Source organism: Coloeus monedula, assembly GCF_965178545.1.
Source record: "Coloeus monedula genome assembly, chromosome: Z".
NCBI lineage: Eukaryota > Metazoa > Chordata > Aves > Passeriformes > Corvidae > Coloeus > Coloeus monedula.
Genome location: NC_138822.1, coordinates 35,568,535 through 35,593,256, shown reverse-complemented (window position 1 = coordinate 35,593,256; position 24,722 = coordinate 35,568,535). Strand labels below are relative to the sequence as shown.

At 35.0% G+C, this 24,722-nt stretch overlaps 1 protein-coding gene across 3 annotated transcripts in view; it reads right to left on the bottom strand.

Moving 5' to 3' along the window:
* KDM4C (lysine demethylase 4C) overlaps positions 1 to 24,722 on the bottom strand; it is a 252,854-nt gene that overhangs the window by 92,697 nt on the left and 135,435 nt on the right. For 2 of the 3 annotated variants that reach the window (XM_082301399.1, XM_082301401.1), the window contains exons 11-15: positions 23,517 to 23,878; positions 21,523 to 21,634; positions 7,496 to 7,677; positions 6,479 to 6,695; positions 5,479 to 5,555 (exon numbers count right to left, since the gene is read on the bottom strand). In XM_082301399.1, coding sequence (XP_082157525.1) covers positions 5,479 to 5,555; positions 6,479 to 6,695; positions 7,496 to 7,677; positions 21,523 to 21,634; positions 23,517 to 23,878 — 950 coding nt within the window. The remainder of the gene's footprint in view (positions 1 to 5,478; positions 5,556 to 6,478; positions 6,696 to 7,495; positions 7,678 to 21,522; positions 21,635 to 23,516; positions 23,879 to 24,722) is intronic. The other variant, XM_082301400.1, reaches the window with a different exon arrangement.

Below are 24,722 nucleotides of genomic sequence, written 5' to 3'. Positions count from 1 at the left end.
ATCAGGTTTTATTTTTCTGGAAACAAAAATCCACGGAAGCATTTCAGTTTTTACTTTTTCTATTATAGCCAGATTTTCCTGTCCAATAGTTTCTTTTATTAACAATATTCAAATGCATTTAAAGCTTGGTAGAAAAATCAGGCTGAAAATTAAGACACTGTATAACCAACTCACATGTATTGAGTTAATTTTGGCAGTTACCAGGCTCTGAAAACAGCAGCTTATAATGGAAATGCTGACTCAGTATCAGTGAGAAAGGCACCACTACAAAAAGAACATTCAAAATTATTTTCAGTAGAGTGAAATAGGGCAGTTTCTGAGCTGGAATGTGGAATGCTCTTACATGCCACTTTTCTGATGCCTTTGGGAAAAAGAAACTAAAATCCTTCAAGTTACATAAAGGGCTACTCTAATCATAAAATGCAAATAAACCCAAAGACTGATTATCAATACGTAATATAAAAAGCATGAAAAAGCTCATCTATAGAAAAAGAAATTCTGCTAAGCTATTTAAACATAGGATCTGTTCTCAAAATCAGTGCCAGCTAACCAGATTAGGTACTTAACAGTTTCTGTAGTGCTGTGGAGAACAATGTAAGAATCACTTGTGAAAAGTCATGCAGCTTCCTTAGTAGCCTTATGAACAGCTACCTGATTATGAAGCAAGCCACTGAAGTGTATTTACCTATTCTCGTACTTGCCCTTCTTTCTATCTCTTTCCTGTCCCAAATCCTTTGTCCTCTAAATAACAAAGGTACTCCATGTTTATGTATTATAGCTATTAGGTGACCACATCTTTGCTCATTGTACAGTACGTTGCATTCTCTATAATGCCAGTCATTATTCTTCCTGACTTCACTAACTTTTTCTAGCTGAAGCATTTAAGATTAATGAGGCATTTGTTCTCAATCAAGGCACTTTGTATGAATACAGTTACACTTTCAGGATTCATGCAGATGACTTATTTAATATTATTTGATTTTTTAAAATTGTTTTGGGGGATTGATTTATGGCTATTTTTGTCCATTAGCATAGACAATTCCGTATCACTCTTCTCTTTTGTCAATAACTTGTTATCAAACAGGACCTACTGCCTAATAGAATATAAAGATGTATTATATATTATGAATGCAGGTATATCGTAGAGGGTGAAAATTCAACATAAAGTGTTGTAAAGCATACTATTTCAGCTACTTAGAGATGCCTAAACTAAAAGAAAACAGTATGCTTCTGAATCTCAAAATCTGTTTCCTCTGATAATATAAAATGGAATAGAATGGAATAGCCATCAAGGAAAAGTCTGGCTCTGTCAACCTAAATCCACAAAGACATTTTTCTATTTCCATATTTTAATGATGTTCATAGTTGGGATCCACACATAATAAAGTTTGATTCAGCTATTAAGACAACTCTCATTCCAACAGTGCTGTCAGCTTCATTGCTCTGCACAGTCATGCTGATATACAGAAGCCTAATAGAGACCAAATTTTCCATAAAGTTAACATAACTGCTGTGATTTTAAGAAAGTATAATTTAACAGAAGTTAAAATAACTTTGTGTAAGCAGAGGAATGACAAGGAATTTTCCCTCCTAAGAAATAAACTCTGAAACAAGGTTGTACCAATGTTTCATAACTTCCATTATATTCTTCATTGCATCAAACTTTCTTTCTCCTTGTTTTCCTATCAACCTTCTCTTCATGATTTAGTGCCTTAGCCAGAAGGGAATTTCTCAGATGGGTCATCTTCAGCTAAATATCCTTCTTCTAGGAATCAACATGAAGTGTAAAGAAAACAATTTCAAACATCCAGGAAGCTGGAGTTTCAGGGATTAGGTATTTCCTAATAATTAAATCTTCCCATTCTGTGCATTTTTCTGATACAAAAAACTTAAGTTTTGGAAGGCACATGTATATATAATCCCACAGAGAGCCAAATCTGTTTCAGATGTTCTGCAACAGGTGCAGTTTTTTAGGAATGACTATCCGGAACAAAAATTTAGATGAATACTATTTTTTTATTTAATTCATGTAGAAGCTTGAAGTCTGAACTGTATCAGTTGGAATGTAAAATACATTCAATCTGTATTCCCTACAGTAAAAAAAAAGGTCATGCAAATAAAGAGTTTTCTCTAATTTCATCTCCCTCTCCAGAGAGATTTATGGTACTACACAGCAATTTAAAATACAATTAAAATATTAGATGCAGAACAACAGATATAGAAAACACACTGTGTGTTCAGTTTTGGTCAAAAAAGGTGTGGACAGGCTAGAGAGGTCCAGAGACAGGCCATATAGGTGACCAAAGGACTGGGAAGCCTGCCAAATGTGTAAAAGCTGAGAGAACTGCGTTTGTTTGGCCATGAGTAAAGAAGGCTTACAGGAGACTTGATCATCAGGTTCCAGTATCTAAAGGGCGGCTACGAAGAAGATGGAGATTCTCTTTCTTACAAGGAGTCACATGGAAAATATGAGGGGTAATGGGTACAAGTTATTCCTGGAGACAATCTGATTAGACACAAGAGGAAAAAATTTCAGAATGGCAATTGCTTATGTTACTCTTAGTCATACACATACAATTTTACATGACAGAATACGACTTTTTTCTTTCTGCCTTCCCCTGGCTATACTAAGAAGCTTAAATCTTTTCAATCGTCCCTTAAGGAATGATAAAAAGAATTTTACTTTATTGCAATTTCAGTTGTAACATTTGTTTTCTTCCATCATGGTTTTTTGAACATTGTATATCCACTCTTAAGACACAGTTCTTCAGCTGGACTCTCACCAAAGCTGAAGAGAGCAGAAAGATTGTTTCATGTTTTTTTCTAGGCTTTGCTTCTAGTACAAAGCTTAAGCATCCTCGTGTGATATTTCAGATTCTACAGAACTGATGGCATGTTCAGTTTGTGACTAAAGTGGTCACAACTGCAGCTGCCAACAGGAACTATTGCTTAGGTAGAGTCTGCCATATTATGTGTTCATAGCTCACAACTCCTAAGTACTCTGTCTCTGTTGAACTCCATATGATTTTTTTTTCAATATAGTTTAACACTTCGGTAGCTTAACATTACGTTAATTCCCCCAGCTCCTGTGCAATCATCTTAAACAGCTTAAAGTAGACCAGTCTAAATTTCCACAAATGCTTCGTAACAACATGAAAAGCAATCAGCAAATAATGCCCAGAAATTTATTCTCCTAATGATTTTAAAAGTCTTATGAGAATGATGGCTGGTGGTCTGAGATATTAAAGGTAAAGAGCAAATCCATATTGCTATGTGTTTGGCAACTATTATTTTCATCAACTCTCTTCTGCCACTTCAATATCAGAATTTAAAGCACCATCAAAACCACCTGTAAGTTAGGATGCATTAAATTTTTTGCTTATTCCTTACTCCCATGGTCTGTCACAGCAAAAAAATCAGTGGCCTGTTCTTAAATAGGTATCTCTTCATATTCTGTTATTGTCTAGGTTGTTAAAAATTGATAGATTCCGCAATTGGTCAGTATTTTTGTTGGTATCTGAGATAGGCTGACTGCCACCCAGTTCCTTCAATCACCCATTTCACACCTTTTTAAAACATAACAAGAAATTTTCCAGGCTGATGTCACCTCACCTAAGCTCTACAAACTCTTGTAATCACTAATAGCTCTGAGATTACTATTAGTGCAACATCTGCAAGTCAAGATTTTTGAAACAACCTATTATTTAAATAGTGAATTTGGTATCATTCACGTGAAAGTATTTAACAAACCATTATTCATATCCTTGAAACAGCTGGATTTCTGCTATCTAACTTGGGTAACAGATGCCTACTACCTATTACTCCCATGTCTTTCAGATGAAAATGAACAGTTCACATTTACATGTGAATGACATAATCACAAAGACTATAAGACAGCAGACAAGAGGACAAGTTTATAAGTAAACATAATACTAAGTCTAGACGTCTATTCAATCTTCAATATTTCATTAAAACTTTCCAAACTTAATGATGACTTAAGGCATTAAGAATGGAACTTTATTCTACAAGCATGTCCGAATGAAGGACTCTCTTGGGGTACAAATTAATTTCACTCAGGTTACCAAAGTAGAGCTACAGAAAGATTACAGATACAGAAATACACTGGGCCTTCTCTCCAGTTTCTAGAGTATGCTTGTGCAAAATCCAGTTCTAAAACCTCATCACATAAAATTTTCATTCAGCCATTTCCCATATGGTTTTGATATCTCTTTCACTGCTTCATCTCATCTCAAATAATTTGGCTAAAAAAGTACTTCCTCTAGAATTCAGATTTTCCTTCTTTTCAGAAACATACATACATCATAAGAGAATAATCCCAAACTTATTCAGTCAAATGTGAATAATTCTTCTCAAATTAATGTTTTTCACAGGTGTTAATTTTTCCCCTAAAAGTCCACCAAAGAACAATTCCAGTCAAGTTTTAATCTTCTCACCAATAGTTTCCTTCCTCTATCATACTACCAAGCTTCCCCCTTAATTGACCCATAGTGAACGTAAATGAGTCATCAGACACTTCACTAATGTTCTTATCATTCCCCTAACTGCTGCCATCTAAATGTCCACTTCGAGAATATTTGTAACCTTAAAACCTCAGAAGAATTTTTGAATCCTTTCTACAACACATAATTCAAATTTTAAGACTAGATTTTGTTTTACAGTTTTTTTAGTGACTTTGCTTTTAAAAAACGTACTATAGTCAAAAGACAAAGAGTCCTAATTTCCACTCAAAATGTGTTATTTTTATATTGCAGTTAACATCAGGTCCCAAGGCAACATCTTAAATTTTTCAATGTTTTTAACAAAAAGTATGTGATTTAGTCATACATGGTATTTTATTAATAAGGATATTCTCCTTAGAACTCTCATACTTGACATCATAGCTGTAATTTCCCTCAAAGAAGTTAACATTTTTTAATTTTTGACAGAATAGCGGGTTTCTAACTCTGCTTGTTTAACTAATAATTAAATTCTGAGCTCATAACAACAACTTACACTTTTCCCCTTGATACTCCCCTGAATCTAGAACAGGAGTCACAAAAGCATTTCAGAAGACCCTCAAATGCATGACTGTCAGAAAAGGAAGCTGTAACAGGGTATTCTGGTAACCAATGAAAGATGAAAATCAGGTTATAACTATTTAGGAGATCTCTCACTTTTTCTGTCTTTTATATGCATTTTAATTTTCAGTTGTTTGCTTGAACAATGTTTTTCACAAAACTATATACCCTGTTAGCCAATTCTTTTCATGGGTCTACGAAACTGCTCCAAGTTTGTCTATCAAGATGCCATTACATTTTACATTGAAATCTACTCATATTTAATAAATAGTTTTTCCCCAGAAAGTGTGATCAGAAAAATACGCAGGCTGCATTCCACATGAATTAATGCACATGCTACCTTTTTTTTTTCCCCTTAATATCTAGTGTGTTAGATAGCTAAACAACGAGTGAAACTTACAGCTGTCCAGGCTTTTTTTCTGCATCGAGAACACAACCACTCATTATGGATTTCATGAGAAGGAACACCATAGCAACCTAAAATAAGAGAGCTGGATTGATTATTATATTCTGCCTTTCTATAAATGATGTCATACAATTCGATTATACATAAACCTTAGTAAAACACATGCCTGTCCTGTGAAAAAGGAGACTTTTGCAATCTAGGCTTACTTCTAATTTCATAGTCTATGAAATATATCTTCCCAAGACTGAAAAAAAAAAAGAACACACAAAAATCCCCACAAGAAAAACAAAAGAAAACAAAAACCCCAGCAAACAAAACCAAACAACAAAATTCCCAAGCACCCAAAAACCAAATCAGAGTGGATTTCTTATTTTTGTCAGTGCAATATCGTATCACCAACTCTCCCTGAAGTAAAAATTTGATGTACTGACATAATGTACTGACATTTATTCTGTGCAAATATACCACATCTCCAAATATCTCATTGGCTTCTTAGACTTTACTATTACAGTTCTACAGTCCTTAGAAGATACTGCAGAAAAATCCATGCATTCATCAGTTACTCTTGCAATGAAAAAGAATGCTAAGTGAAGGAAAATACTGCATCCCCAAATTTAATAGCAATATTCACAAGTCCTCCAGGAGAATTTCACTTTAACTACCTAATAAGGACATACTAGCATTGCACAGTGATTTAAAATAGAGAAGCAAAAGAGTAATTAAATCACTCAGAACAGAAAAAAGAATCAGAAGTTTGCGATTATTGGAAGTTTACAAGAAAGTTAATTCTTCAATATTTTCACAGCAACCATGAAAAAGTTACAGAAAATGTAATCTAGTTTTCAAAAAGAATTACCCAGTGATTGAAGCATTACAAATGGAAATGTTTTTCAAGTACTTTTAAAGACATACAAGAAGCCTAACTAACTATTATTTATCAATAAAGCAAAATTTGAAATTGCATTTCTGCCAACAGAACAATTAGATTATTTACTTGCATGAACCCGTACACAACACTTTGCACATGAAACCAGAATACTTGTTCCATCTTCTTCCACAAAGGCATTTGATGGATAGTTTTCAGTGTTTTCTTCACTATAAATAAAACACATCTCTGGAATAAGAGGTTTAGTCTTCTCATTTTCTGCCATCAGTGTTTCTGCTGAGTTTGCTTCACTGAAAATAGGACTTTCTTCATCATGATTGTCTGGCTGGAAAATAAATAAAATTTTATTTAAGTAGAAGAGAGTCTTACTCTTCCTTTTGACAATGATGGAACTATTCCACCCCTCCCAACTTTCATACTAAGTGTAACAGTTTCATGAGAAAATTAACTGCTTCTAGGTATTTATCACATTGTACCTTAATTGATCCAAACAACTGTAACATCTAGAATAGCACTCAGACTGCAAACCAGCGTTATTGCAGCAGTGTTCACTGGGTCCAGTGCAAGAAAGGCTTTTCTCCTGGTTCCCATGCTGAGGAAATTCCAGTTTAGCAGCTTCAGAATTAGCAACACAGTACTGCAATACCATTTTTAGTTGCTATTTAACACAGTAATTCCACAAGACAGTATCAGTGCTCTGCATTAGACTGCTTCCAAGGGAATATTTTTCCTGTGAAGGCCCGAGTACTGTGAGAACACGTATTTCCTCAACACTGAAGGAAGGCAGCATAAGAAGCTCTGATAAAAAGCATTTGGAGATGGACAAATAAGGAAATAGCTAAAAGATACAAACCTATTTGGTTTCACTATATCAAAAAGTGTAATTTCAAGGGAAAATCTACACACACTAACCCTGCATAAATGGTAGTAGAAGGCATACATTGTCTGCAGCCAAGGGTAGATACAGGTGAACAAAGTACCTGTTCTAACTTTAACAGTAGTGAGTTTATTTACCTCTCTTAAAAATGAAATGTGTGTCTCTTTTTTATAATTCCCTGAAAATTAAGTAGCCAGGCAGCAATTTCGCACTTCATCCAGAAACGGAGCTGTGAGAACCTTGTTTACCTTATAGTATGGCATGAGAAGAGTGCAAATGGCACAGTGAGGCTCCTTTTTTGCACAAGCTGCATTGTATTCTTTTTCAGCATTGAAATTGGGTTGTCTTGTCTGCCACAGGTAGACCAGAGGCCTGGCCCATGCCTCTGACTCTTGAACTTTCTCTTCAATTAAGGTAGTCTCAGGCAGTTCTAAAAGAAAGTAAACAATGGTTATATTGTAGTCATGGAGATAAACAACAATTAATCTGTCATGTGCTAACGAAGACAATCAAACAATGTTACAAGAAGTCTGTGTGCAAATACGGGTGCAGAAGTCTAAAAGAATGTCGAGACAGGAAAAACCCACAATTAAGTGCTTTGACATCCATGTCATGAGCTGATTGCTCCACATACAGCATAGGAAAGTAGCTCTACTACTTACAATTGGCATTCATATCAACAACATTATGTCTCCTTACTCCCCACTGTTTCCTTACTCCCTCCAAACTTTATCCCCTCTCCCTCTGTGCACTCTGCCCTAAATTCCCTATGGATGGAACACATTGCATCCTGGCAGCAGCACCTGACAAATCACTCCATTCACACAGGATCGCACCTCACAAACTCTTCATGGAGAGTGACACTTATTTTCCAAAGGGGAAAAAAAGGCAAACATTATAGCCAGAGTGTAATGGGGAACAATCAGATCTAAAAAGTAGAGAGACAGGCATGCTAGATCATTGAGGTAGTGTCTATTAAATCATTCACAAAGTGAGAAGGCACGTAGGTGTCAATCAGAATAATTATAATGTGAATGTGGAACGGAAAATGTGGAAAGTTTTGAATAAAACTTTCAGATAACAAAAATGGTCTATAGCATACAGTCCTTTTCTAATGATGTATCTAAGAAAAACTGTTTACTTCACAAGACCAAAACACCAACACAGAGAAACATTTAAGTACATTAAGCTGATTCATCACGTTCCCATGATCGCTTTCTCCACTTTATGAAAAACCAGAGGCTTTATGGGTCTCCTATGATAAATTGTCACACATTGCTACAAAAGCACAATAAAGTTGGCAACATTTTTATCAGTGTTGAATAAAATATCAACTAAAATATTTGTCTACAAGCAAGCCAAATGTAATAAAAACAAATTAATAAATACATCCTGCATGTGATTTTTAATTCATTTTTACAGTTTCTCAAAAGAACTAATGTCAATTCAATAAACATTTGCCAATAATCTGGGTAGGAGGGCACAAAGAGAACAACTGCAAAAAAGCTGTCAATATTTAGCAGCAGAGCTTTCTGGTGAAAAATTTAGCTTCCAAAGAACAGCAGTGAGAAACAGCTGAACACAATGAGAAGATGAACATATAAATTGCCAGCATTACCTTAATAACTTTTTTAATTACTTACTTTTTAAGTTAAAAGTTTAACAAAGTTTTTGCTTAAAAACATTCTGTTCAATCATATTTTTTCTATTGCTTGCAATTTTAAAGAACTGTAAAACATATAACTCTGAAAGTTATTTCTCTAGTTCTCTTCCTATTTAAATTTTCCTTTAAAGAGCCATCTTACAAGTGGCTTAAACCTTACAGATTTTTTTTTTTAATTCTTCCTTTTACATTATTTTCCTTCAGGGGCTTGTACTCCTTATTTGAAATATTTTCATTATAGCTGTGACCTCACAGAAAATTCAGAGCTTAATTCTCCCTTATGAAGAAAATGAAGAGGCACACAGAATTTGTTGTGAAGGTTTGTAATATCTTCCTTATCTATTATCCACTTGGAAACTGACAACTTTTGATTGCACCACTCCTTATCATCACTGAATAATTCCCCCATGATAGCTGAAGCCTTTGCCCAGAACCTCAGCCTATAATGCCCTTCTTTATTCAAAAATCTATCTTCAGATTTACAGTCCTGGAACCAATTCTAGGTTGATTACTGTAGTTCCCTCACACCGTGCTCTGCCTTTCCACTGCCTGCAGCATATTGCTTAGTTCATGACTATATCAGTTCTGGTTTTAATGAAAACAGTATTTACATCTTAATTCCATGTAAACTCCATAATTTCAGTTCCCTTTTGTGTGATCTTTACAAATGCTTTCCCAGCCAAGAAATTGAAAAGAATGCAAGAGACAAGAATAATGCTGGCTTTTAACAGCCTTTTGTTGCTTTCAAGAGTTCTTTATTTAGAACCTCATTCCAAAATAAGCCAGGGACAAAGCGTCATATGCATATGTACTAGACTCTATCTTTCACAAACTCATAAAAATTAACACTATTTTAATAAATTTATTTTCTCCTTTACATTATGTTTAGAGCACTTCCAGTTAGCTATTGACTAGAAGCAAACACTCCTCATTTATTTGCCTCTGATCTCTAATGTCTGTAATTCTGAATTCTATGTCCTTCTATGTCCTTTGAGGTGTGACTTTCTTCTCCATGATCCTTACTGCAGTCTTCTGTCTCTGCATGAACTGCACGAGCTCTCTAATATGATCCTCTAGTATATTACACCATGCAACCTCTCACTCTTCTCCACCATAACAAGAAAGGAAAAATATCCGTCCTCCTTTCAGAGGGAGGCTGCCTAATCCAGTACTTAAAGGAATGGTTCATTAACAGGTTACAAAATTAAGAGTAAACAGAGTAGATGTTCCTAAGGATTACAAGCTTTGTCTGATATTCTGTTATCACTACTGTAAGGCTAGTGAATTTCAGTTCTCCTCAGGAATTTCCTAGGCAACCTTGAGCCCAAATTATCATCTTTCAAGAGCTTCAGAAATATTAGTTAATCTCCTCATAATTAACATTCACACAGCCACACTGAAATAATCAAATGTCAAAAGAAATTGGTTTTTAAAAAAAAGAGTTACAGACGACACAATCCCATTACAAAACATGACAACAATTCTGCCTTAAACAACTTCCCACCAGGGACAACATGCAATCGTCTGTGTAAATACTCTACATCAGTAGAACTTGGGCAGTTTTACTCTGTGTGCTTTATTTGTGTGTGTGTGTGTGTGTGTGTGTGTGTGTGTACACCAATATCAGTGAGAGGAAGAATTTCTATATAAGCTTCTCTGGTAATACAAGTGGAGGTACCTGGTTTCCACATAGTCAGAGAAGTTATGTACCGTATATAAAAACTGAGAATCTACTTAACCAAAAGAGGCAAGGAAATTAATAAAACAAACCAGCTCTCCAACTGTTTGAGAGAAAGCACAGAGTATGTAATTACTTGATGTAACCAACACTGCTGTCTTGGCACAGTTTATAGCCTTTCTTCCCTTGTTCATTTGATGATACCAATGCCCTATTTATGTCCAAAAACACCTTGGAAAACTTGAGGGACTTTTAGATACTTTTTTTTCCTGTTTATCCAGTGCTTCTCACTCTTATTTTCTTTAATTAGTCCTTTCATTACTTACTATTTAGCTGAAGAGCAATCAGTGGCTCAGGCTAAAATAAATTTACTCTCCTAACTCATGCCTGAAGCATGCGGTTTCAGGCTAGACATTCAGGGGCCTCATGAGCTCAGTGTTTCCCTGATCAGAGGTATCATTAGAAGGACACAAAACAACTGCAGCCTCCAGCTGGCTCCATTCAAAATCCACCTTAACTGAGGATTCTCAGAATAAGAACAGAGAGCAATTTGCAGTGGTCATACTGACTGGAAGATCTCAGAAACTCCACTGTCATAAGCAGGCATACTTTTTACTTCCACTGTGTTATCAGTGCCAACTGCAAGTACTCAAAACCTGCAAAAACAATGGTACAAGCATCTGTTCCTACAGTGAGAGACAGATACACTGCCCCCCCCAAAAACCCCAAACATCTACTTTATAAGACCAGTATGCAATGTTTCAAGAAGAGCTATGAACATGATGTTTCATTCATAATCTTACATACTGGCATTGTTATGAAAGAGCATAAGAATGCTCTCAGTTCTGGTAGAGCAAGTTTTGATGAATAGTCACTTATGCAATGCTGCCAACCAAAAACACTCTACGATATGCACCATTATGCAATCAAACCTTCATTGTGATAACTTGCCCTTGCTCTAAGAGCAGCTACCAACGGCCCAAGAGAGGCAATTCAAAAGATTCAGGTCAGCCAATGCAGTGATATGAAACATAATGTATGCCTGTTGGGGGCATTTTCTTTACACAGCACATGAAATGGGGCTAGGGAATCTACCTTGACTTCTATGACTGCTGTAACTCAGATCAAGTCACTTACACTTCCTCACAATTTGCTGACAGTAAGTGCATAAACAGGACTCTGCACAGGTGCACAACAGAATTCCTTGGTGTGAACTCTGATGCGCTTTTTTTTTTTTTCCAGCTTCTCAGCATGAAATACACATTCCAAATTAAGAGGTAATCAAGGCAGAAGTGAATAAAGCATTCTTGGTATTCTTTTGTATAGAAACTTCAACTCAACTAGAGTACAAAATACATCCCGCTGTCAGAGAGAATAAAAGAAAAATACAGGATTTGAACCTGCTAGCCACGACAGGGAAATTCAATATATATTTGCACCTCAATTAACAGCACTGTTCAAGAGATTGCACGCCTATGCATAACACATAGACACACAAATATCAAGGAAAGCTTATTTTGCAAGTCTGTTAGTATGCACATGGTTTTTAAACACTCTCATATGAATGAAGTCCATTTCTTGTAACTTCTGTTATGTTTCTGGCTGTAAATATATCACACATTCATGCTGAAGCGTAAAATGGATTAATACCTGTCAAAAACTGTATTAACTGGATGATGTAATGCAACCTATTTCTAAGTATGTAAAAACATCTTACTGTCACCAGTAACAGTGGTCACAGATCTTGAATCCCCCTAAACCACCTGGTCATTTTTACTTCACTGCAGATATAATGCTTTTTTTGTAATATTACTTTACCAGATACAATTCATAATTAGGTTGAACACTTCATTTCCTAAGGGGTTAGACCAAGTGCTCTTTTTTCCTACAGAAAAGCAGAAACAATTGATGATACAATTACGACTTTAAATAAATGCATAACAGTTGATATAAATCTTACTGTATCATATTGTGCTGGTTTTGGCTGGAGCAGAACTCATTTTCTTCATGGTAGCTACTCTGGAGCTGTGTTCTGGATTTGTACTGAAAATGGTATTGATAGTATAGAGATGCTTTTGTTATTGCTGAACAGTGCTTGTACAGCATCAAGGCCTTTCCTGCTTCTTGTGCCACCCTGACAGTGAGTGGTACAAGAATATTTCAATTCTCTACCCCATCTAGTTGGTGGGGGAGTGAGTGAGCAGCTATGTGGTGCTTAGATGCCAGCTGGGCTTAAATCACAACACATATAATTCAGCCATAGTATTATTGATAGTATAAGGTGATTAGCAATGCTAAACTTAATAATAGTTCCTGCTATCATTCATACCTGAAAAGAGTATTTATAGAGGATCAATTAATATCTGTAACATAATTTCAGAAATACCAGTTCTCAGGAATGTGATTATTTATATGCATCTGTACCCCTTCACATAGTTAAGAAAAGTGAAACAATTCATTAAAACAAACAGTGTAGACAAAAAGAAAATTATAGCCCAGAACCTGTTTTGATACAAAGGAAACTCCTTCCACAGCAAAGTACTTCTAAACAGTCACTATGCTGCTTTCCAAGTGAGTAAGTGAATGAATGAATTGTTTTCACTAATGTTACTGGTTTAACAGTTTGTGGGGAAACTTGCTCCAACATACAATGCTAATGCTCTGAATGGTTTTTGCTTACTAAGTTAAACTCAAATTATCAGGCAGAAAACATTTGGGCCATTTGCAGAATGGGCTGTTGCCAGCATTTGCTGATTTAACTCAGCAGATGTGAAAAGCCATAGACACTAATACAGTACAATTTGCTTTTGCCAATCTCAACAATGATTTTGCTGCTTGGGGTTATGTTCCACTGATGTTTCCTGGCTTCGTACAGCAGCATTCTCCACTATGAAGAGCACAGAAGCATCTGTTATTTTTCAGGTAGTTGAGCATAATCTCAGCCCTGGGAGGCATTATCTACAGTTTCAAATGTCCTGGAAGAAATAATAATAATACAAATTTAAAAAAAAAAAATTTAAAAAAAGATAGTCAGGAAAAAGACTTGTATTTGAAAACTTTACTGTTCCAGCAGTGTATCAGCAAACTCAGTTTCAGACATTTTCTTTTTTTTTTTCAGTAATGAAAGACATAGATTTCATAGCAAAATATGAAAATAAAAACTTTTTTATTTATTCTACTGTTCAAGAAACTTCATTTCTTGTATGGGACCATAGAGTAAAAGTACAGTGAAGTATGTATGCCTTTTTGGTTAGAGAGTCTAATTGCCAAATTAGTTATAAATACTTCGGTTCTCATAAAAATTGCATGCAAAGATAACCATATTGAATCAGAGTTCTAGAGGTTAAGCTGAAGAGCTCCTGGATCAAATAAGGTTTAGCTGCCAAAAAGAACTAATGTGGTGCTTTAATTAAAAAAGGTTAAATATCAAAAAAGTATTAGACATCAGTTGTAGCAGATCTCAAAATGTTTTGAAAAGTCTGAAAAATTCAGCATACAAGAAAACATTCCTAAAAGACAATTTGACAGCTTTGAAAGATGTGATACTGGGATACTCTGATTTTCCTTCAGTATACTATTAGAGCTCCATAATGAAATTCACATTTGTATTGTGATTGAACTGTGTATTGTGATTGCTACACTTTGCTCAATGTAATTTGTACTTGTATTGTGACTGAACTGTATATAACAATTCAAAACCTTGCTAAACATAACTTGTATCTTCACTGTGATTTAAGTGCATTGCTGTATCACTCTGCTAAATCGAAATCCCATGTAACTTCAAGTAAATTCAAATAAGAAAATTCTGTATTATTCACTAAACCATCCACACATAGGATATTTAAAAGAACCTGGTCAGAGTGTATTGTACTCCTACATTAACTGGCTTAGCCAGCAAGCTTTTCCTGAGGGTGAGTAGTACCCACTAAGACAGTAAGGATTACTTTGGCAAAAACATTCTTTCTGATTTGGTATCAGTCACAAATAAGAACTTAGAAGAAAAATCTCACTGTAATTAAGACTGGCTGCAGACAGGACCACTACTATTTAAAACAGTAGATAAAATAAGTATAAATACTAGCAAAGGCTGGAAAAATCTTACCAATAACTTTGAAAAGGAGGGATGGGAAAACCCTAACCACGATTTTTCATGGACAGCAGGACAAAGCACTGATTCCACTGATACTTTGGATGAATGAGAAAAACTGAAAGGTTCTAAGAAGTTGAAGAAAGGAGAGAAAAGCAGGGCTTCAAAGGTTGCTCGGTATTTACTTGTGAGCAGTAGCACATAAGTTAGAAGAGGAGAAATTAACACAGTATATTAGAACAAGTAAAAGAAACAGTTAAATAGCATAACTTAAACTAAGTAAAATTTCTATTGTAATGCATTTTCAATATGTGGAATATGTAAAATGACCCTCTCAGGCTGTACTGGACCCCAATCTTTCTCTCTAACACATTGCAAAGCAACTAAAATAGATTTGATTTACATTGCTGTGATTCTGATAAACTAACTTAGAGAAAGCTCTAAGGACTCATAGCATAGAAATTCAGTTTACATTTAAATGTAGTTTAAACTAGTTTTACAGAACTATAGCATTGTTATTTTTGAAAATTACCATTTTTGTTTGCTTACTAATTCCTGCAACAAAAGACTTCCCTATGTGAAACACTAGATCATAAAGGCACCCAATAATTACAAGGAGTAAGAATCAATTTTTCATTCACAGAATTCCCTAAATAGCTGCATTCCGTATGCACAACTTTTTTGTGCATATGGAATGAAGAATATAACTGTTAAGATTCAAATTGTCAAACCTAAGCTGAAGCACAAACAACACATTCTTACTGATGCTAAAGTCTATGAACCATCGAATGTCTCCAGAAATACAGCTATTTACCATGCCCAAAAACCAAACTCAAAGGTGACCCACTAGTCAGGCAACTTTTTTAAAATGTGAACAGGAGGCACAGAAAGTGAGATGTTCTTATATCTGTGTGAACTGCCAGCATGAAATATTTACAGCATATTGGTATTATAATTTCCATTACTGTGTAGATATTTATATATATTGTATATTTTAAAGCAATCCCAGTAATTTCACCTGTCTTTGCACTGTGTAAATTTAAAGAACAGCCCCTGTATTTATAAATCTGTTCTCAGCAAAATCAAAACAGAAACAAAAGAAGATCTGCTGGAATCTACTGCACACCCTATCAACAAAAAACAGTTGTCAGTACAAAACCATTACAAGCCCAGACTACAAGATGAAGATTAGCAGATATCTGCTCTATTGAAAAGCTTTAATTCATAGCACTTATTAGCAGCTGCTTTCTCCATTCCCTTTCTGCATGCAACTTTTCACAGTTTTTATGAACAAAATTCATATTTTGCATTCTAATATAATTTGCTTGTGGCCAGTGTACTTACCACAAAAACACTTGATCAATAACTAAAATTACACTGGAATTTTTAGGAACTGATATTGCCATCCATATACATGCTTACTGATTTACCAATGAAACACCATACTCTTCCAGGGTATGCATCTCTACAGAAGTGGAAAAACACAGAAAGCTTTCCCCCAGTTATCAGGCATGTCTTGCCTACTAATAAAACGAGTCTCTCAGATGCAACAGGATTACTTGGTGGTACTTCCTTATTATGGAAATTAAAATGCATCATCATTGACCATACTGCCAAATACTATACAGTCAAATAAATACTCAATTATTATGCTGTTAGAGTGTTTCAGAAGTATTACAAAGCAGAATCACCAACATACTCCTGTTTTATGCTACACTAAAGAGAAAAAACAGTACCAAGTGAGGAAAACATATTTTAATGTTATTTTGTATCTCTCAGGCAGCACAAATCTAACCTATGCCAATATACTATTCCAGCACAAGTTCCTCTGGATAAAACACAACTGAAATTTCAGGAACAAGGTTACTTGAATGTATTCAGTTAAGATTGTCCAGAAGTTCTTCACTGAACCAAGGCCTCTTCATAAGTTAAGTATATAAGTCATAAGTTAAGTACAGAAGATGCAAAACAGAAGACTCACGGATCCAAATTAATGACAAATCAATGCCCAAATGAGAATTATAATTTTATATCTTCAAGCTATAGTTCCTGCAGATCACTAGAACAAAAATCCCCTAAACACTTGATACACTAGACAACAGTTGCATCTAAACTCCTTCAAGAATCAATTTCTTAAGTCTAATTTTTTTGTACATTAAAAAATACATATGATATACACTTCTCAGCCATGAAAAGACAGTTCGCAAAAACCCTTTAATCCCTTTGGTATTAAAATTAAGTCACTTTCAATACTAATAGTTTACAAATCAGCTTCATATTTTGACAAAGGCAATGATAATTCTATGGGCTAGGGTTTTTTTAATTTGAAAAATGAAAGTTATTTCTAGAATAACTTACTAGGCAATACTCTGCACCAATACTTCAATGAATTAATCCTTTATTATGGATCATATTGTCATATGCTTTTGGTGTTTCTCTTTGGACCATAAGTACAGAAACAGAAACTCAGCTCCAAAAGATCACCCTACAGAAGGGATATCTGTCTCCTTGGTAAACGTCACATCTAGTTTGCCTACCAACTCCGCAACTACCCTTGAGAAGGCTACTGAGAGGCTGCACTAATGCAGCAAGAAATCCATTTTCATTTTGGCATACCTGATAATGAGAAATTATACATGCCTTTCTATACAAGACTGCAATTCTATCCAGTCCTTGATGAGGTAAAATACCGTATTTTAAAGCTAGGAAAGCTGCACAATTAGAGCTGCAAGGTTCACCTTGAGAACTGTGACTCTTCAGTGGTCACCACATGTACCACTGTCCAGCAAATGAGGATAAATGTTAGAACTGGTTTGTATTCCACTCTTGATCAAAATAGTGGCTAGTCTTAGATCTTGTAAGTGTCCACTGAAAGGCAGATAACTGCTACTCATGAAAGATGTCAGGGGACAAGAGCTGTCAGTGGTAATAATCAAAGCTGTCAGTTCTTGCCATTTCTGGAGATCAGCTGCTGGCCCACAAGGTTGACAAGAGTACTGGAAATTCAGGAAAAGCTTTTAGTTGACCTTTCAACACATCCCTTTCCTAAATACTGACTAAAGATTATACCGCATTTTTATAAAAGGTTTCTTGGGGTGTTCAGAACACCACATGCTTCATAAGCGTCAGAACTTTATTGTAATTATGGCAATCGTACCTTGAAAATTGAATTTAAACAAAACAGAAGTAATTTAGGTACCAGAGAAAAGGACAGAAAACAGATTTTTCTAGCACACTGATACTGTTGCAAATGGTATAGAGTGCTGGACTCTTCAGTGCTAAGTGATGGTGATATATGAAAAAAGTAAATTATGTACTTGATTAACCCACACTCACACAAAGGCAAAGTATTTTAAAAAAGTAAAACTTCATTCAACAAAACAGTATGAGAGGGAAAGCAATACTGGAAACTGTAATACTAACATGGTAAATATAAACATTTATATAAATAAAGATATTAATAAAACATCAATTGGTTACTGAATTCTTACCTATCTCCCATGCAACGCAAGGGAAAAAAAAAGTTAAAATTTCTTTCTGAAGTAAGTGAAAATCTTCAAGCAAAATTTCCCATTTTAAGCTCTGAAACAATAGAATAGTAACTGCATCTACAAGTGTAATTTTCCCCTATTTAAGCAGGCTTAGCCCATTTATGATGTTACTGAACAAGCCTTAAATGGTTTGACTTCTAATACCAAATCAAGCACATCTCACAGAATGCTCACAGTGAATGTAAAAACCAAGGCTTTTTACTATGTCATAGCAGAAGCCACTGTTTCCATTCACAAAAGTTCTCTCTTTCTGTTTCCTTGTCTTACAAACTAATGAAAGCAAAGTTACTTTGAAATTCAGAATCATACTTAAAATGCTAAAAAACATATACAAAGAGCCCCATACTGAATTCAGTCTGTATGCTATAATTACATCATTGAGGGCAACGGGAAATTTTGGTCAACTTGACTCTAAAAACAGTTTCTAATGTTGCGTGACCAAATAGTGCTGGAAAGAAATCTTTGGAAACAATCAATGTGCATGCAAAGTTAGTATGCTTGCTCCTTCTGCTGAATTTGCTTTTTTATTGCTTAAGTGAGCAGAAATACAACTGTATTAAATACAACAGAATAGTATTACCACAAGTTAATATACTGCATTGAGTATAAGACCAAGGTTCATTACGTAAAAATTGTTAGTATGTTGAGTGTGACATACAGCCCAGACTGTACTCCTGCACTTATTTTCTTGAACTGGCAGCTTGAGTTACGATTCCTAGGATTGATTCCCCAGTCCCTAGTATTTCTCAGTGTATGTCTTTAAGGCATTAATTCCATGAGAAGTCAGACATACACAGGGAAAGGCTTCAGGGAGAGTGAAAAAAAGTAACACCAATAGACAACAAATAAACAATTAACCCAATTATTTTTCATAAAGAAATACACACACATATAAGCACATACAGTGACAAAAAGAAAGCACAAAACTCAAATGTCCAAGTGATCCTGTGAAAAAAAAAAAAATTTCTGACAAAAAACTCTGTATTAAAAGTGAATTCAAAAGTCTCTGCTAAGATTTAAGCATGCTGTTCAATACCATAGTATTCTATTTTCAAAATTACAATTCTGAAACGGCAGACAGTGTCAAAGAATCCTGCCTACACATCATTAACAGCCTCTGATCACCTCTATTCACAGGAACTTCTTAATAGAACCCTCGTATCTGAAAAACTTCAAATACATTAATCTGAATATATATTATTTGTATTAGAAATGGCTACAGACTATCCAACTTGTGGAAAGTGATATGAGTTGCAGATGAAATATAAAGCCTCAATTTCTTAACTTTTCACAAGAGCACTAGCCTGCATCCTCTTCCTTCATTTTGTTTGCAGTTATTATTTTACTGGACCCAGAAAAATTAAAATATAAACTAATGTACAATACATAAATCCCCCTTGTAAAAGAATAGATTAACTCAGAAATTACTGTACCAAGAGACTATACTACCATAGTCTCAGCTAGCATCATTTTTGCTCAAAAAAACAGAGAGAACAAGAACTGAGTAAGTATGAATGCTGAATTACATTTCTACTAACTCTGGAATATGGACGAAGCACCTTCATAAAGACAAACATAGATGTCAGCACATTGATGTTGATTACTTCCCTGGTATCTGACACAATCTTGAACAAAATCAGAAAATCATCTAGCCACACTTCTCTAACCCACATGCCAGCATGTGTCAGGCAACTTAAGGCTACAGTTTGCCAGCCTCCTTCAGCAGTTCTTCAATATTTGTCTTGGATATAAACATTCTGCTCACCCAAACGCTACTGTTTCTCTTCTGGTGCTCTTACAAAAAACAACTGATAAATTAGATTACAATGAGAAACAGATGCATGAAAATAATAGTAATTCCAGTTCCAGCTGGGAAATAGCAGTAACTGTCATGTCCAGTAAAACTCTTAATTACTTCCTTCTATCAGTAAGCAGACATGTTCTTAATGGCTACTGATTCTAAGACAGCTCTTACTTTCCTAACAAAAATACATCCTTATGTATCAGGAGGACAATCATCACGCAAAGAGGAAAGACTTTAAGGTATATGACTTCTTGTCTGGATGTTGCTACTTTCACATAAAATTACAGGAAGCTGGCAAACTACTGGAAGAGACGGAAAATGTCTTGGTATTAGAAAAATCTGTGACTCAAAACTGTCATCATATCATCATCTAGCCAGATTATATCATACACGATCCATGTTTAAATAGGAAATTCACAATATGTTTCAACCATAATGTTGAAAAAGCATCAGTAGGCAAAAGGAATATAATCTCTAATTTAAAAAAGAGCATTTTTACTGCAACCTGCCACATATTACATCTTTAATTACTTTACTAGATTAAATTTAATATCATCCTGTAAATTACCATAACATTTTCTGTCTAGCCCTCAAGGTATCCAAACATTCTCATATATGATACAGATCATGGGTCTAAGATGTCTTTAATTTTCAGAAAGATGCTTAACAGCTAATTGAAGTATCATGCCTGGCAAAGCTGTGGCCCAGATCAAAACTAAAAGAGAGAGTATAGTTTTCCAAAACTATTGAGACAGAAGACACAAATCAATTACCAAGGAGGGAGAGGTATTGATGAGAGGTCAATTGAACTTACAGCAGTCAGTTCAACAATGCCTAACTTGCCAACTGAAAGTTTAATATTGCTTAGTTACCAGAAGAAAAATCAATTAACAGGCATGCTCTCTGAAGTCAAGAAAATTTATCTGCAGCTGTAAGAAACAGCTACTGTTAATGAGAAGTAACTGAGAGGGAAAAAAATTCAGGTAAAAATTGCAGGTAAACTGTGAAATATGCAACGATGTTGGAATCAGACTCGTAGTCACAGAAATGGCATCAGCTCCAGAATATCAAACTGTCTAAGGGAGTGTGAGAACTAATCTCCAGTTCTGCTAACTGAGGAGATTCTGGAAAACAGCACCAGAAAAGCTTGTGCTTTACAGAACAAAAATGGTACAGTGATATGAAAAAGGAATGAGTTTGCATTCCACTTTGATCTATACTTTTGATGCACGTTTCCATAAGCTTCACAAGTCACATTTAATAGAATAAAGTATCTTTATTCATGAACTTTGGGTGGCTGTATATGTGATTTCTGGGTAAAGCAGATTTACTTTTTATATTTACTTCAGAGAAGGAAATCCCTGTCTTGGGTACATTTCTTCGATTTTTCTAGCCTGTCTGCACAAGGCAGTGACTCTCTAAATGCCTATATATATGGTCTCATAAAACCATAAAATTATCATCAGAAGAATGTATTAAATAGTCCACTCACCTTCATCACTAATTGCTTGCTGTTTAACCAAAGTCATTGGAGATCTAGCTGGGGGTTTATGTAGTGGATGACGCCAACTCTTAGATATCTTCTTTCTTTCAACTTCCTCTGACTGAACGGAAAAAACACAACTAATTTAGTATGTAATTCTGTATAATTAATTACAACAAATAAAAACTGTATTATTCTTCTATACAGTTTATTCTTAATAAACTGTACTTATTCTTCTGTAAACAAGCACAGATGTCAAGTCTGTAAATACTACCACAGTATACTTGAAGGACCTTTAGTGTACCAATACAACACTCGTCTCTAATTAAGAACATATATTTTAATTCAAAAAGTGAAATCCTTGTCATACACAGATCATTTCAGGTGTAAGTTACTGCAGCCCTTCCCAACTTACGGAGCATAAATCCTGTTTTGCTGAAGCGATGTTTGAGAGGAAGAACAGCCCAAAGAATTCTGCAGACCTGAAGTACAAAACAGCCACTAACTGTGGCTAGAAAAATGCAGCAGAAACCCACTGGCTTAATTTGTGAAAGACTCCAAAATTCCTCAGGAATAAAGAAAGATCTGGAGTTCAGATAAGAAACCAAGAGTCTTGATATACGATTAACATGTTGATTTAGTATATGAAGACATTCTTTCCTGCCTCAAACACCCCTATGTACACTCAGCTTAAAGTTATTCAAGCTTCAAGAACTAAGGCCAACACTTCTAAGTCTTGAAGCACCACTGGGAGAATCCCAATGTAAACAAGCTACTGATGGTGTCTGGAGGTTCAGGACCAGAGGAAGGGCAAGGACAGTGGTAGAGGTGTGGGAAGGATTGAGTTTCACACAATTCTTATGGACCACAGCACTCTGTGCCTCAAGACCCTGAATCCAACCTAGCAAGTTATACACATGCTCCTTGAAGTGAATTACAAAACATTGTATTTACCATGATAAGCAGAGGACAGAAGACGTGATTAATGCACAGGACAGGTCAGCAATTAAGTAAAAAGGGAACTGTCAGGCTTTTAAAATTGCATTTGTACAGTACATTTCTTCACTTAAAAGGGAAAGAAAGAGTCTGTAATAATACTGCAGAAAATCTGAAACCTAATATATAAATGGATGAAAGGCACAGGAAGAGATAAATATAATCTCTAATACATGTTAATTAAAACACTGAGATGTTTGTACTGCTCCTTATTACAGTGGAAAGGCTGGAGCCAAGATTATTAAAACCCACAACACTGAAAAAAATCATTAGAGCACAGCTCATGTATGTGGAAGGGGTCAGCATGACTTTTAGTTTGGCTTCTAAAATATATTCCCCATGAAGTCTGGCAACTTGGCAGTAGATTTCCTGCTTTCTCTCTGCCAAACTGAGATTTAACTCACCACTCAGAAGACTATTGTGACAACCACCACAGCTTAATTTTTCATTTTGCATCCCAAAGTCAAAGCTGACCATGCATCACAGCAGAATAGGAAGAGTAAAGAAAAGGCCATATGTTTGTAGGTGGCCCAAAGAGAAAACATTATTAAAACCAACTATTTAAAAATTGAAAATATATATGTCTTTCAATATTGGGATCTTTTCCTTCAAGTGTTTCCTTTCCATATTTTAGTTCATTTCCAAAATCCAATAGCATGTAGGTGAAGCTCACAGCCCTGCTCATTTTGGCAAGAAGCGAATGTGGGAATAGCTTTGAGAATAGCTGCTGACACTTCAGATTCACAAATATAAAGTGAAATTACTAGACATATAAAATTAAAGGGAAAAATATGTCAATAAGCTAACTCCAAAACCAGTTTGCCTTCGGATCAAAATTGCCACTCTTGTCAGAACACTTCAAAACATGTTCAAATTATCATCTGATTAAAAGCATGCATATTCTTAAAGGCTTTAATATGGATATCAGGTCTCATTAGAAAAATGCTCATTCATATTTCATTAAATCAAGAATATATTACTATTATGATGTAATTTGCTACACATACACAAGATGTTTCCATGCTGTCTTCTTCATCCTTTTTTACAATGGGCCCTTCTCCATGTTCCAAACCACTTCCAGAACTTTGCACATTGCTGGTATCACCCTCTGTGGAGACACTTTCATCTCTATCTAGATTTTCTGCTTCAGAAGTTTGTCCCTCTGATTTATGGTATGGTATGGATGAAACACATTGATTCTGAGGTTTCAAATTCTCTTCTTTTCTGCAGCTATCAAAAGCAGGGTTGCTGGCCACAGAATCTTCAAACGTAAAGGAAGAATGACTGGAATCCATCTTGTCCTCATCTCCCATTTTTGTTTTCTCTAGTACAGGAACAGGACTCAAAATTGAGTCTGAAGGGATGTTTCCTACAAATCAGAACATGACTTGTTAATAAATCCCACTTTACATTACTATATTGAATTGCACAGCAATCTAAATTATTCAAATTCAAAGCATGGTTCCTCATTTAGAAATCATACAGAAAAGCATTTGGTGGAAGGGCATACACAAATGTGGAGCATAAGTTTTATCAATGAATAAATTAAATGTAAATGGTTTGAGTCTGGAGTACAAAATATAGTTTTGATCATTTAATCAGTATTTTGCATTTGAATTATAACAGGTCTTCATTTAATTCAAAATAATCAATATTCATGTAGTTTCCTTACTCTTTACTCATATTGCCCATATGCACTTTGAGTCAATGGAAAAAAATACAAAAGGCTGGTATATTAAACCTGATACCCTGCATTTTATACCTATTATGCCTGTTTACAAATGAAAATAGACAAAGATTAATGGTTTATAATTACGAAGACATATTTCAAATAGATACCAAGAATATTTTTAAAACAACAGCATCAGTCTAAAAATGAAAAGCAATTAGCATAATTTTATTTTTTAAAAATTAGCATAATTATATATTCTAGTAATATTGAAGAGTGAAATTGTATGAATTTTACTTTACAAAAATTCTTCCTCTGCTGATGCATGCATTGGAAAGACAGAACAACAGGCTAGAGAGGTCACTAAAAAAACATATTCCTGAAGAACTCTAGCACATACTGCAGTGAATTCTGATTCAGCAGCACCTCCATGATATTAAAGAAAATAGTTTCTGTTAAGTCCCTTGCCATTCTTTCTTTACAAAGATTACTTGAACTTGTTTTTTCTGAAAACTTTCCTTTTCATGTAAAATGAATAATGGAT